The sequence below is a fragment of the Ips typographus genome, linkage group LG3 (genome assembly GCF_016097725.1).
Source record: "Ips typographus isolate SLU linkage group LG3, UJ_Ityp_2.0, whole genome shotgun sequence".
NCBI classification, from domain to species: Eukaryota; Metazoa; Arthropoda; class Insecta; order Coleoptera; family Curculionidae; genus Ips; species Ips typographus.
The window spans coordinates 19,913,641-19,927,499 of record NC_138424.1 but is presented as its reverse complement, the minus strand read 5'-3'; the positions used below and the strand labels follow the sequence as shown (position 1 = coordinate 19,927,499).

At 34.6% G+C, this 13,859-nt stretch overlaps 1 protein-coding gene and 1 long non-coding RNA gene across 2 annotated transcripts; one reads left to right on the top strand and one right to left on the bottom strand.

Annotated features, from left to right (window-relative positions):
• The first annotated feature begins 1 nt into the window (after nt 1).
• Nucleotides 2-812, top strand: LOC145726144 (uncharacterized). Its single transcript, XR_014177500.1, has 2 exons — nt 2-482; nt 540-812. It is a non-coding gene; the product is annotated as an uncharacterized LOC145726144 (long non-coding RNA).
• A 327-nt stretch (nt 813-1,139) lies between these two features.
• CCT6 (chaperonin containing TCP1 subunit 6) lies at nt 1,140-13,797 on the bottom strand. The gene is made up of 8 exons (XM_081975092.1): nt 13,558-13,797; nt 10,007-10,134; nt 9,434-9,645; nt 9,075-9,377; nt 7,051-7,198; nt 6,690-6,992; nt 1,527-1,678; nt 1,140-1,461 (listed from the first exon to the last, which is right to left on the bottom strand). The coding sequence occupies exons 1-8, from the start codon at nt 13,689-13,691 to the stop codon at nt 1,246-1,248; spliced, it is 1,596 nt and encodes a 531-aa protein (XP_081831218.1). The 5' UTR covers nt 13,692-13,797; the 3' UTR covers nt 1,140-1,245.
• Nucleotides 13,798-13,859: the final 62 nt, after the last annotated feature.

Here is a 13,859-nt window from a genome sequence, read left to right as displayed (position 1 = left end):
TGTCAAATGCTTAACCTAACCTAACTTTTTATTAAAACATAAATGTTGTGTTCTGTGTTGGTTTGAGGCTGGTGAGTTTATAAAGAATGTTAAGTTTCTACATTGACTATTTAATATGTTAAGTTGAATAGATACAAAAGCTTTATAAATTGAAAGGTCAACTGTCTGTGGGTATTATGGTATGTTTTAGTTTAGCAACAAATAATTATAAGCCTTACAAGCTATAAATAGTGCCTAAATGCTTGTGATAGTGTAGAATAAGTCACTAGTGCAAAATGCTCATTCATCCTCAATTAATTTGAATAAGTAAAATTCAAGTCACTTTTGAAATGCCTGGATGTGCTGCAGTCGGCTGTAGCAATTCTAGAAAAAAAGGATTTTTAATGAAGTCCTTTCCAAGGGATCTAAAGAGGAGGGAAGAATGGACCATTAAAATGAAAAGACACAATTGGCAACCCACAGATTTTTCATGCTTATGTGAGGTTTGGATAATGGTTACTTTTTGTTGAATAAAGTTGTAAATGTATGTTTTTTTTTAGGCTCATTTTGCCCCAGAAATGTGGGAGAAACCCCGCGTAGACGGAAAACGTATTTTAAAGTCCAATGCCATACCTACAATTTTTAATTCATGAAACTAAGGAAGCATTTTCTTATGGTTTATGATGTGTATTAAATTTGTAAGGGCTGTTATAACAACTTTCGGTGTTACAACATTTCAGAATCACCAATTACAGCTGAAAATTGAATAAAAACCCTGTAATAGGAGAATGTTAAGATTGACTGTGTGTAGATAATAAACAACAATACTGACAGTTTTAGTTTCAGTTTAGTATGGCAATTCTGGGCTACAGAATGTTGAGCATTTTTCTTAAAAAGGTGCATTGCACACACAACATTTTCTGGTAAAGGGAAAAAATCCTGGATAAAGTTAATAGTACTTCTCAGCAACATAACCTTCACTGAACTGAGTGGTGGAAAATGCATTTACTGACTGAAATTACAGGAATAGACAATTGATGGGAAGACAAAAATGGAATAAAAAAAATAATGTGCCCCAAAAGTCACTTTCAAATAAAGTTTTAATTTCTTGTAACTTGTCAAAATAATTATAAAATAACCTGGGTACAAATAAAAACCGCTTTTAGTACTGCAACATTATATTTCATTACTAAGTTAATTAATAAGTAGTTAAAAAAGCCAAAATGTCATTCGCTTGTGAATTAATATTTAAATAAAAAATGAAAATTAGCCCTTGAGGCTGCTCATTCCAGCCCTCATAATTTCATCCACCAAAAGCAAATTGCTCGCAATCACCGAACAGGAATGGACAATTTGCTTTTTAACCAAATAATTATCGAAAATTCCCGCGTCTTTGGGAATGACCGCTTCTCCAGAAGTCAAATCCAAACCGATCGGTTCGGGGCTAATCTGGCTTTCTTCCTGAAGCTTCACGATAGTTTCCTTCAATAAAATGACACCAATAAATTACCGTGTTATTTTTTGCACGTGTGAACGTATAATCATACTTGAACATCGAATCCGGAATTAATTGCCAAAGTTTTGGGAATGACCAGCAAAGCTTCAGCGTACGCGATCACTCCTAAACGAGATTTACCCTTAACAGTGTCCTTCCATTTTAGTAGTTCCTTGTTGGCGGCTATCTCAAAAGCGCCAGCGCCTAAACGCGTCAAATTAAAGGTTAATTTGATATAAGTGTAAGCAAAAAATACAAAGTTACAATAATTCTTCTCCACAAAGTTAAAATGAAAAAAATTTGTGTTGATCGACTTTTACCGTGACTGGTTATTTACCAGGAAGGTAAAGTAAAATTGGAAATGTAAAATTCAGCGTCAGAAAATTTTACCAAAAAAATTCCAATTTGGTTGCTTGAAAGAAATCATTTTTCTGTCATGGCTGTCATTAATGCTGTAAAAAACAATTTGTAATTTACATTTACAAATCGAGAATTGTCAAAATAACTGTCATAAACACTCATCGAAAACTGTGTGTCACATGGTATATCACATGGTTTTTCGAAGGTAATTTAGCTTGGCAGTCACGTGACCACTGTCATGAATCTTAGAAACACGCTTTGTATCGAATACTGCAAGAAAACTTTTCTAAAGCCTGATTTTTGCAACTTTTGAGAACTATTTGACAGTCAGAGATAAAATTGTTTATTAAAGTCGCTTGGAGTGAGAAAGAAAATGACTGTTTTAAGTACATTTTTGAAATCCTCATTAAATTTCCTATCCAATAACCCGAAAAAACACCACAAAATTTGGTACAATCAGGGAGAAGAGCGGTGTGAAAATTTGAACTGCCAGAAACACAGTTTGAAAAGACAGCCAGGGACAAAATCGCCTGTAAAACCCACTTGGTGAGGGAAAATGACTGTTTTAAGTACATTTTTGGAATCCTCATTAAATTTCCTATCCAATAACCAGAAAAAACACTACAAAATTTGGTATAATCAGGGAGAAAAGCGGTGTCAAAGTTTGAACTGACACAAAAGCAGTTCAAAAGGACAGTCAGAGACAAAATCGCCTGTAAAACCCACTTGAAGTGAGAAAATTACTGTTTTAAGCACATTTTTGGAATCCTCATTAAATTTCCTATCCAATAACCTGAAAAAACAGCACAAAATTTGGTACAATCAGGGAGAAGAGCGGTGTGAAAATTTGAACTGCCAGAAACACAGTTTGAAAAGACAGCCAGGGACAAAATCGCCTGTAAAACCCACTTGAAGTGAGAAAATTACTGTTTTAAGTACATTTTTGGAATCCTCATTAAATTTCCTATCCAATAACCAGAAAAAACACTACAAAATTTGGTATAATCAGGGAGAAAAGCGGTGTCAAAGTTTGAACTGACACAAAAGCAGTTCAAAAGGACAGTCAGAGACAAAATCGCCTGTAAAACCCACTTGAAGTGAGAAAATGACTATTTTAAGCACATTTTTGGAATCCTCATTAAATTTCCTATCCAATAACCCGAAAAAACACCACAAAATTTGGTACAATCAGGGAGAAAAGCGGTGTCAAAGTTTGAACTGACAGAAACACAGTTTGAAAAGACAGTCAGGGACAAAATCGCCTGTAAAACCCACTTGGAGAGGGAAAATTACTGTTTTAAGCACATTTTTGGAATTCTCATTAAATTTCCTATCCAATAACCAGAAAAAACACTACAAAATTTGGTATAATCAGGGAGAAAAGCGGTGTCAAAGTTTGAACTGACACAAAAGCAGTTCAAAAGGACAGTCAGAGACAAAATCGCCTGTAAAACCCACTTGAAGTGAGAAAATGACTATTTTAAGCACATTTTTGGAATCCTCATTAAATTTCCTATCCAATAACCCGAAAAAACCACAAAATTTGGTACAATCAGGGAGAAGAGCAGTGTCAAAGTTTGAACTGCCAGAAACACAATTTGAAAAGACAGTCAGGGACAAAATCGCCTGTAAAATCCACTAGGAGAGGAAAAATTACTGTTTTAAGCACATTTTTGGAATTCTCATTAAATTTCCTATCCAATAACCCGAAAAAACCACAAAATTTGGTACAATCAGGGAGAAGAGCAGTGTCAAAGTTTGAGCTGACAGAAACACAGTTTGAAAAGACAGTCAGGGACAAAATCGCCTGTAAAACCCATTTGGAGAGGGAATATTACTGTTTTAAGCACATTTTTGGAATCCTCATTAAATTTCCTATCCAATAACCTGAAAAAACAGCACAAAATTTGGTACAATCAGGGAGAAGAGCGGTGTGAAAATTTGAACTGCCAGAAACACAGTTTGAAAAGACAGCCAGGGACAAAATCGCCTGTAAAACCCACTTGAAGTGAGAAAATTACTGTTTTAAGTACATTTTTGGAATCCTCATTAAATTTCCTATCCAATAACCAGAAAAAACACTACAAAATTTGGTATAATCAGGGAGAAAAGCGGTGTCAAAGTTTGAACTGACACAAAAGCAGTTCAAAAGGACAGTCAGAGACAAAATCGCCTGTAAAACCCACTTGAAGTGAGAAAATGACTATTTTAAGCACATTTTTGGAATCCTCATTAAATTTCCTATCCAATATCCCGAAAAAACCACAAAATTTGGTACAATCAGGGAGAGGAGCGGTGTCAAAGATTGAACTGACAGAAACACAGTTTGAAAAGACAGTCAGAGATAAAATTGCCTGTAAAACCCACTTGGAGAGGGAAAATTACTGTTTTAAGCACATTTTTGGAATCCTCATTAAATTTCCTATCCAATAACCCGAAAAAACCACAAAATTTGGTACAATCAGGGAGAGGAGCGGTGTCAAAGTTTGAACTGACAGAAACACAGTTTGAAAAGACAGTCAGGGACAAAATCGCCTGTAAAACCCACTTGGAGAGGAAAAATTACTGTTTTAAGCACATTTTTGGAATCCTCATTAAATTTCCTATCCAATAACCCGAAAAAACCACAAAATTTGGTACAATCAGGGAGAAGAGCGGTGTGAAAGTTTGAACTGTCAGAAACACAGTTTGAAAAGACAGTCAGGGACAAAATCGCCTGTAAAACCCACTTGAAGTGAGAAAATGACTATTTTAAGCACATTTTTGGAATTCTCATTAAATTTCCTATCCAATAACCAGAAAAAACACTACAAAATTTGGTATAATCAGGGAGAAAAGCGGTGTCAAAGTTTGAACTGACACAAAAGCAGTTCAAAAGGACAGTCAGAGACAAAATCGCCTGTAAAACCCACTTGAAGTGAGAAAATGACTATTTTAAGCACATTTTTGGAATCCTCATTAAATTTCCTATCCAATATCCCGAAAAAACCACAAAATTTGGTACAATCAGGGAGAGGAGCGGTGTCAAAGATTGAACTGACAGAAACACAGTTTGAAAAGACAGTCAGAGATAAAATTGCCTGTAAAACCCACTTGGAGAGGGAAAATTACTGTTTAAGCACATTTTTGGAATCCTCATTAAATTTCCTATCCAATAACCCGAAAAAACCACAAAATTTGGTACAATCAGGGAGAGGAGCGGTGTCAAAGTTTGAACTGACAGAAACACAGTTTGAAAAGACAGTCAGGGACAAAATCGCCTGTAAAACCCACTTGGAGAGGAAAAATTACTGTTTTAAGCACATTTTTGGAATCCTCATTAAATTTCCTATCCAATAACCTGAAAAAACACCACAAAATTTGGTACAATCAGGGAGAAGAGCGGTGTGAAAGTTTGAATTGCCAGAAACACAGTTTGAAAAGACAGTCAGAGATAAAATTGCCTGTAAAACCCACTTGGAGAGGGAAAATTACTGTTTTAAGCACATTTTTGGAATCCTCATTAAATTTCCTATCCAATATCCCGAAAAAACCACAAAATTTGGTACAATCAGGGAGAGGAGCGGTGTCAAAGTTTGAACTGACAGAAACACAGTTTGAAAAGACAGTCAGGGACAAAATCGCCTGTAAAACCCACTTGGAGAGGAAAAATTACTGTTTTAAGCACATTTTTGGAATCCTCATTAAATTTCCTATACAATAACCTGAAAAAACACCACAAAATTTGGTACAATCAGGGAGAAGAGCGGTGTGAAAGTTTGAATTGCCAGAAACACAGTTTGAAAAGACAGTCAGAGATAAAATTGCCTGTAAAACCCACTTGGAGAGGGAAAATGAGTGTTTTAAGCACATTTTTGGAATCCTTATTAAATTTCCTATCTAATAACCTGAAAAAACACCACAAAATTTGGTACAATCAGGGAGAAGAGCGGTGTCAAAGTTTGAACTGACAGAAACACAGTTTGAAAAGACAGTCAGGGATAAAATCGCCTGTAAAACCCACTTGGAGAGGAAAAATGACTGTTTTAAGTACATCTTTGGAATCCTCATTAAATTTCCTATCCAATAACCCGAAAAAAACACCACAAAATTTGGTACAATCAGGGAGAAGAGCGGTGTGAAAGTTTGAACTGTCAGAAACACAGTTTGAGAAGACAGTCAGGTATAAAATTTCCTGTAAAACCCACTTGGAGAGGGAAAATGAGTGTTTTAAGCACATTTTTGGAATCCTTATTAAATTTCCTATCTAATAACCTGAAAAAACACCACAAAATTTGGTACAATCAGGGAGAGGAGCAGTGTCAAAGTTTGAGCTGACAGAAACACAGTTTGAAAAGACAGTCAGGGACAAAATCGCCTGTAAAACCCACTTGGAGAGGGAATATTACTGTTTTAAGCACATTTTTGGAATCCTCATTAAATTTCCTATCCAATAACCCGAAAAAACCACAAAATTTGGTACAATCAGGGAGAAGAGCGGTGTGAAAGTTTGAACTGTCAGAAACACAGTTTGAAAAGACAGTCAGGGACAAAAACGCCTGTAAAATCCACTTGGACAGAAAAAATTACTGTTTTAAGCACATTTTTGGAATCCTCATTAAATTTCCTATCCAATAACCTGAAAAAACATCACAAAATTTGGTACAATCAAGGAGAAGAGCGGTGTGAAAGTTTGAACTGTCAGAAACACAGTTTGAAAAGACAGTCAGGGACAAAATCGCATGTAAAACCTACTTGGAGAGGAAAAATGCCAAAAAATACCGAATTTGTAGATTACCGGTCAAATTTGTTCTGGTAAAGTAAAATATTTACACTCACTACTCCACTTAATTTAATGTTTTAAATAAAAACTTACCAGGAATAACCGCCTTGTCCTCAATAGCGTTATTGATGGCCCTCAATCCATCCCTGATAGCATCCTTGATTTGCTGCAACGAATGTTTGTTGGGACCTTTCATTAGAATGGTGACAGACTGAGGATTTTTGCACTTTTCCACAAAAGTGTACTTGTTTTCGCCAAGTACGTGTTCGTAAACTTCGCCGGCATAACCAAGAGCAGCCGGGGTCAGGTCGTCGAAGGTGTTCACGGCCACGCCACCGCAAGCCAAAGCTAGACGTTCCATGTTACGGCGTTTAGCCCGTCTCAGGGCAATAATTCCTTTTTATTTTCAATTTCAGTAAGTTAAACAGAATGTGACTGGATGTTTCAAAAATACCTTCCTTAGCCAGCTGATCCAAACTCATGGGGTCGATTCCCTTCTGGTTGATTAGGACGAAGGTTTTGTCTGTACCGGCACACACTTGACGTTTCAGTTCTATGACTTTCTTTACTCTTTGATCGATAAATTCGCGTTCGGCTAACACCTACAAGTTAAAAATTGCCAGTCTAGAGCTTCAGAAGAGAAAGATCAAAAAGTTGAATAAACATATCAAATATTTAGTATAGGGTGGTTCAAAACAATTGAAATATCTACTGTTCTCGCGGACTGAGTTTACCCGTGCGTCATCCCCTTGTGATTTAGAAGTAGACATGCATTATTGACTTCATCCTTGTCTATGGTTCACTTTCAGAAAGGGTAAATATCTAAGTGAATGTCTTTCAAAAAAAACATTTACTGATTAGCGCTTCTATTTCAGTTATTGTCAGTTTGAAAACCATTGAAATTTATTTGATTTGTTTACTATTAATTCTTTTCCGTTTCTTTGTGTTGTTAATCATTTATAAAGTTTTCTACTTACCACACCACCACAGTTCTTTTAAGAGCTATTGTTTCTACGCTTTTAACATTCTGTAAGTACTTTCAGAATATTATTATTAATATTTTTATTTTTTTTATGTCGGCTGTCACGATCTAACCAAAATTGGCATAATTACTAACCTGTTTTGAAAAAAAAGTGGGAGTGTCTATTATGGTTTTTATTTAGCCATTTGGTTTTTCCTAAATTCGGAATTACTTACTATTACAGTATTTTTTTAGAAAATGCCTGGAAAAATTCTCCACAGACAAGCCCAGCAGTTAATTCTTAACTTTGTGAATATTTTGAATTGGAAAAAAGCAATGGAGGACCTTTAGAAGCTTTATCATCTGTTCAGGAAGAAAATAAGAAATTTTAAGACCTTACATATTCTTACTGATGTATTTTTTTTGATACTAGAAGGTTGTAGCTGCTTTGAAAATTTCCCGCAAAACTGTTTATTCGATTCGGAAAAAACAAGCAAGTAATCTTATGATTTTCTCACCTAGAAAACGTAAATCGAGATGTTATTGACGGGCCAAGACCACTGATTTATCTGAAAGCATTAAAATGGATGTTCGAAATACATTATATGATATGTACAAGGATAGTATGTTAATAATAGTAAAATATATCTACTTTTGTAAGAAACATCTATTAACATTTCATTGTTTCCAAAGACTGAGATTTTTGGGTTGCATTATAGATTTTTCATAAAAATGTCTTAGAAAAATAAAATAAGCGTCTAAAATGTTTTCCAGCGAGTTTAAAATAAAATAAGTGGATTGCAACCTGAAAATGAGATATGAGATACTACAGCATCACTCAGAATGTCTTATTGAATTTTTAATTTGTTGTATTTATTTTAGAGAAACATGTAACCATCCAGAACCTAAATCAAGAGCTTAAAGTTAAATAAATACTACATATTGATGATACATCTCTGCGAATTTTGGTAAATAAATTAGGTTTCAAATTTAGACGGAATTCTATGATCCAAACGGAGACCTCTCATAAATAAAAAAATGTTATTTCGGTCAAGATATTTTTGATTTGCTTTGGTATGAGGATGTTTTAAGATCTCTACTTTCTGACTGACAATACACGCAAAATTTTAAACGTGACGAAGCTTTAGACACGTCCTTTTCTATAATATGAACACAACACGTTTGTTGACGAAAACTTGATTTGATTCATATGATTATAAATGACGTAGCTTTTGTGACGCACGGGTATTTGCAACGCCAAAAATTTTCGAAACCGATTTTTGCTGCAAACTTGAGTACCATAAAATCATTCCATATTGGATAGTAATCTAACACACCAGACTCTTAAAAAAAAATGGATTTTATGCAAGAAATAACACGTTTTTATCAATTTTCACCAGTTAAAAACAGAGCACCGAAAATGGGCACTTTCGTGCATTCTCATGGAAATGGTACATTTTCTCAACACAGAATCAGTCGTCATAATGCAAATTATTATATAAAAAAACTGCGCTTACCATTTTCTCCCTTTCTTCTGCTGTTTTATAAAAGAACCCGGAATTGACCTCGCTCTTCTCATACTCCAAGCTGACGTTACAAGTTAAAATGTAGCAATTTTCTAAACGTTTCGGCATATCAGGATGACGTGCACCGTGATCCAAAACTAAGCCCTTCACCAAGGAAGTATCGGTGTCAGTCTTGTGCTGCATTTGCATCAGCTCGACCATGTGCAAATCGGCCGGCTTGCCGTCTTTCGGTCTTACTGCAAGCACGGCATCTACGCACACGTCAGTCAGAACATCGGCCAGTTGTTGATGAACCTAAGATGTGGAATTTAACACTTTTTATACCAAAAAGTGAAATACAATCAGTTTACTTTCGTTCTCAAGCTGGTTCTGCAAACATTCAGTAGATTTTCCTTGTTGATTTCAATAGGGATTTTAATTTGGTCCAGCACCTCCAAAGCTTTGTTCTTTGCTTTGTCAAAGCCTTCAGTTAATAGTCTGGGGTGCAACCCTTCAGCTACGTAAATGTCAGCTTGCTTTAAAAGCTCACCAATTAGAAGAACAGTAGATGTAGTGCCATCACCTGGAGGTAACATACAATTTTCTTGACTGTAAAGGCGCGTACAGATGTGCCAAACAGAACATAGTAACGCAATATTTGTTGTTGCGCAACGAAGACATGATGTCATTGATTGTCTTATCAGTTCATAACAACGCAACAAACCCTGCATTGTACGCATTCTCGTTCAGATTTGCAAACATGTGACGGCAAAATACACCGTCCAAACTTGACACACTAAAGTGTTACGTTACCGTATTCTGTTGCATGTCTGTACGCAGCTTAATAATGCAGCTAAACAATATTGTTTCTTTTTTGTCTTACTGGGTGAATTATATGCAAAATTTACACGCGACATGTTTAAAAATGTGTAAACGTAACTGACCTGTCATATCATCTTGAGCAGTAGAAGCTCGAGCGATCAAAGACGCGGTTGGATGCTGAATTTGCATTTCGTGCAGCAAGACATTGCCGTCTTTGGTTATTTTGATGTCACCTGCACCAGACACCAACCTATAACGGAAAGTTGATTATCAGAAGTCATATTTGACCCTTATTTTGTTTTAGTAATTTGAATTTAGTTAGGCAAAACTAGTATTTACTGGTAAGGTAAAGTAAAATTGAAAAAGTAAAATTCAGTGTCACAGGAAAATATACCAACTCAATTTGACCAGCAAATTTATGGGTCTAAATGAAATTTGCTTGAAAGATATCAATTTCCTGTCATGGCTGTCACTAATTTCATTTAAGTCATTTTCAGTCAATATTGTCACAATAAAATCCTGAAAAATAAAGACTGAATAAAAGGCTATTTTGAATTATTTATTTTTTTAGAGATTTTGGTTTACGGATTATAGAATAAATGAATGAATCTGACAAAGTGATTCTTGTACCAAATGAGTAACAATTTTATATCTATTTTTAATGAAAATGTAGCCTTTTCTAGCCTAGCATTTTCAACTTTTGTCACTTTCCTTTATTATGCTTAAATTATGACAAATAATATGTTTTTATGATCAGAAAAATCTCAGAAACACGTATTTTTTCGCAAACTGTAATTCTTGCAATATTTATAGTCAGTTAATTTTGACAGGTTTCACATTAGTCACAAATATCACGTGGTTTTTGGAAGATAATTTGGCAGTCACGTGACAACTGTCATAAATCTCAGACACACGTTTTGTACCAAATACTGCAAGAAAACTTTTCTAAACTCTATTTTATGCAACTTCTAAAAGCACAGTTTAACAGTCACAGACAAAATTGCTTGTCAAACTCACTTGGAGTGAGAAAATAACAGTTTTAAGCACATTTTTAGAATCCTCATTAAATTTCCTATCCAATAACATGAAGAAAGAATACAAAATTTGGTACAGGAAAAAAGCGGTGTCAAAGTTTGAACTGCCAGAAACACAGTTTGAAAGGACAGTCAGGGAAAAAATCACCTGTAAAACCCAGTTGGAGTAAGAAAATTAGTGTTTTAAATACATTTTTGGAATCCTCATTAAATTTCCTATACAATAACATGAAGAAACAATACAAAATTTGATACAGTCAGGAAAAAAAGTGGTCAAAGTTTGGACTCCCAGAAACCCAGTTTGAAAGGACAGTCAGGGAGAAAATCGCTTGTAAAACCCACTTGCAATAAGAAAATGAGTGTTTTAAGCACATTTTTGGAATCCTCATTAAATTTCCTATCCAAGAACATGAAGAAACAATATAATATAATAAAATTTGATACAGTCAGGAAAAAAAAGTGGTGTCAAAGTTTGGACTCCCAGAAACCCAGTTTGAAAGGACCGTCAGGGAGAAAATCGCTTGTAAAACCCACTTGCAATAAGAAAATGAGTGTTTTAAGCACATTTTTGGAATCCTCATTAAATTTCCTATCCAAGAACATGAAGAAACAATATAATATAATAAAATTTGATACAGTCAGGGAAAAAAGTGGTGTCAAAGTTTGGACTCCCAGAAACCCAGTTTGAAAGGACAGTCAGGGAGAAAATTGCTTGTAAAACACACTTGGAGTAAGAAAATGAGTGTTTTAAACATATTTTTGGAATCCTCATTAAATTTCCTATAAAATAACCAGAAAAACACTTCAAAATTTGAACTGCCAGAAACACAGTATTTGTAAATTAAAATTACCAATAATTTACTGGTAATTTACAAGTCAAATTTTCCTAGTAAAGTAAAATATTTACTCAAAAACTAAAAACTGGTTAAAAGGAAATACAAAGAGGGGCAAAAATGACATTTGGCAGCAGCAGGTAAACAGTGTAAAATTGCACAAATAGATTATTTACTGCATAGTAATAAAAGTCAGATTTACAGCTCTACTGTATGAATCTTTACACTAAAATGATTGTTCTTAAAAGTACCTAAGAAGATATAAGCAAAGATACAAGTTAAAAGTTGATTTAAGCAGCCCTTTTTGAGATATTTTACTTAAAAAAATCACATTTTGTGTATGGATGAGGACAGCTATAAATTTAAGTCAAAAGCTTTAAATTAAAATCCAACCTTCTAATGACAATTTAACGTTTATAGCTCAATCTAGAATTGTCATTTTGACAGCATAGGACTTTACATTTTAGGCCAACTGCACACTTTGTTGGTTGTTGTGCACACTTGACACCAATCAAATATGCCCATTTTAGTAGGGTGTGCTGCACTTTTATTACAAGTGATGTTTTATTTTCACAACAAAATATTATAATCACACACATCACATGATACAATTTTACTGTGCTTTCAATTAATTGTGCATACCTTAATGCCCAAAACTGATTTGAGTGTCATGAATTTATTTTTTATTCAAATCTAAATTTAAGATAAGTTTCCAGGCAATTTTTTTTCTTGACACAAAGTGTGAGGAAAAAACATTGAAAGACATCAAACCTATACTTCTCTTCCAAATTATGAAAACAATGACCTTCAATTAGTGTTTTTTATCTTTTTTTGAAAAGTAATATTTTTATTTTAACAAAACTTCCTTGTAATGGATTTGTTTTTCACTTTTTATGATTGTGGTAAATTACATTTTAATGATTAAATTAGTGAAAATTTCAAGTTTGTAAACTGAATTGTTTTCGAGATATTTACAAAAAAGTACGAAATGAAACGACCAACTTTAGCGCGCTCTAGCGGCCGAAGGAGGCAACTTAGCCTTAACGTGATGTGATATCCCATTTATTGGCTATACAGGGTCCTCTAATGTGTCTATACTGAATGTTTAAAATAAAGAGTTATTAGCGATTTTATGGTAAAGTGCACCAAAATTGTGTCAAATTTACTGTTTTTTTTAGGGCACCTTGTTAAGCACCATATTGGTACTATCTCAGTGAAATTTCAATTATAAACTAATTTGGACTTCAGAAATGCAAATTTAGTGTCAGAATGATGTTAACTGATATCATTTTTGAGATAACCTTGATTTTTGTCAATTTTACATACTTTTCAGGGCGTGGTTTCCTTGTAAGGACTGTAATCATCTTTTAGCACCTTAACGGCTAGGGTCCTTGACATAGAATTCAAATATTGGATAAAAAGTTGGTCATTGTATTTAAAAGTAGGCCTAAAGACCTAACGTTTTTTGGTAAAATCAAAATTCAGGAAGGGGGGTTGTCAAAATTCAACCAATCACTCTGTACTATCCACCCTTTAAGTACCCTACAAATAATTTGAACTACCCTGCACCGTGTAGATCTCCCTGTTGAACATAAATGCTCTTTTTGGACAACCACCCACTCAAAGTCCCAGTGCCCAGTACACAGCTCCTGATAGCTTTGATTAATACAAAAGGCAATAAAATGAATGAACTAAAAACTGGTGAGAATTAAATTTCCTACCATCCAAGTAAATTTGAAATAAACCTGAGACAACAAATGATAGTAATTACAGAGAAAATGGAAAAATCAGTAGCATGTGACTCACATTTTCATGGTTCCTTTGGGGCCGAGGTTAGTTTTCATCACTTCCTGGATACCTTTGGCGGCTGAGATGTTCACCGCCAATGCCTGGGCGGCTCTCGCCACTTCGGCTTTCGGATTCAATAAACTAATAGCCATAGTTTTTGGTTTATTTTCGGGAAAATTACGTTTAAACAACCGGGATTATCCAAACAGCACGTTTATTGATTCGAAGATGGCGAACGTTTGTTTTGGAAGGTTGACGTTTTTCAATTGTCCAATGTCAAGTGGGTAAGTTGATTCGATACGTCGAATTGAATAGAATCA

Excerpts from the sequence above, each read along its gene's own strand:
- CCT6 (XM_081975092.1), bottom strand. The coding sequence starts at position 13,691 with ATGGCTATTAGTTTATTGAATCCGAAAGCCGAAGTGGCGAGAGCCGCC. Across the intron at positions 7,199-9,074 it reads CAGAAGAAAGGGAGAAAATG|GTGTTAGCCGAACGCGAATT; the intron begins GTAAGCGCAGTT and ends TTTAACTTGTAG. Across the intron at positions 6,993-7,050 it reads GGATCAGCTGGCTAAGGAAG|GAATTATTGCCCTGAGACGG; the intron begins GTATTTTTGAAA and ends GAAAATAAAAAG.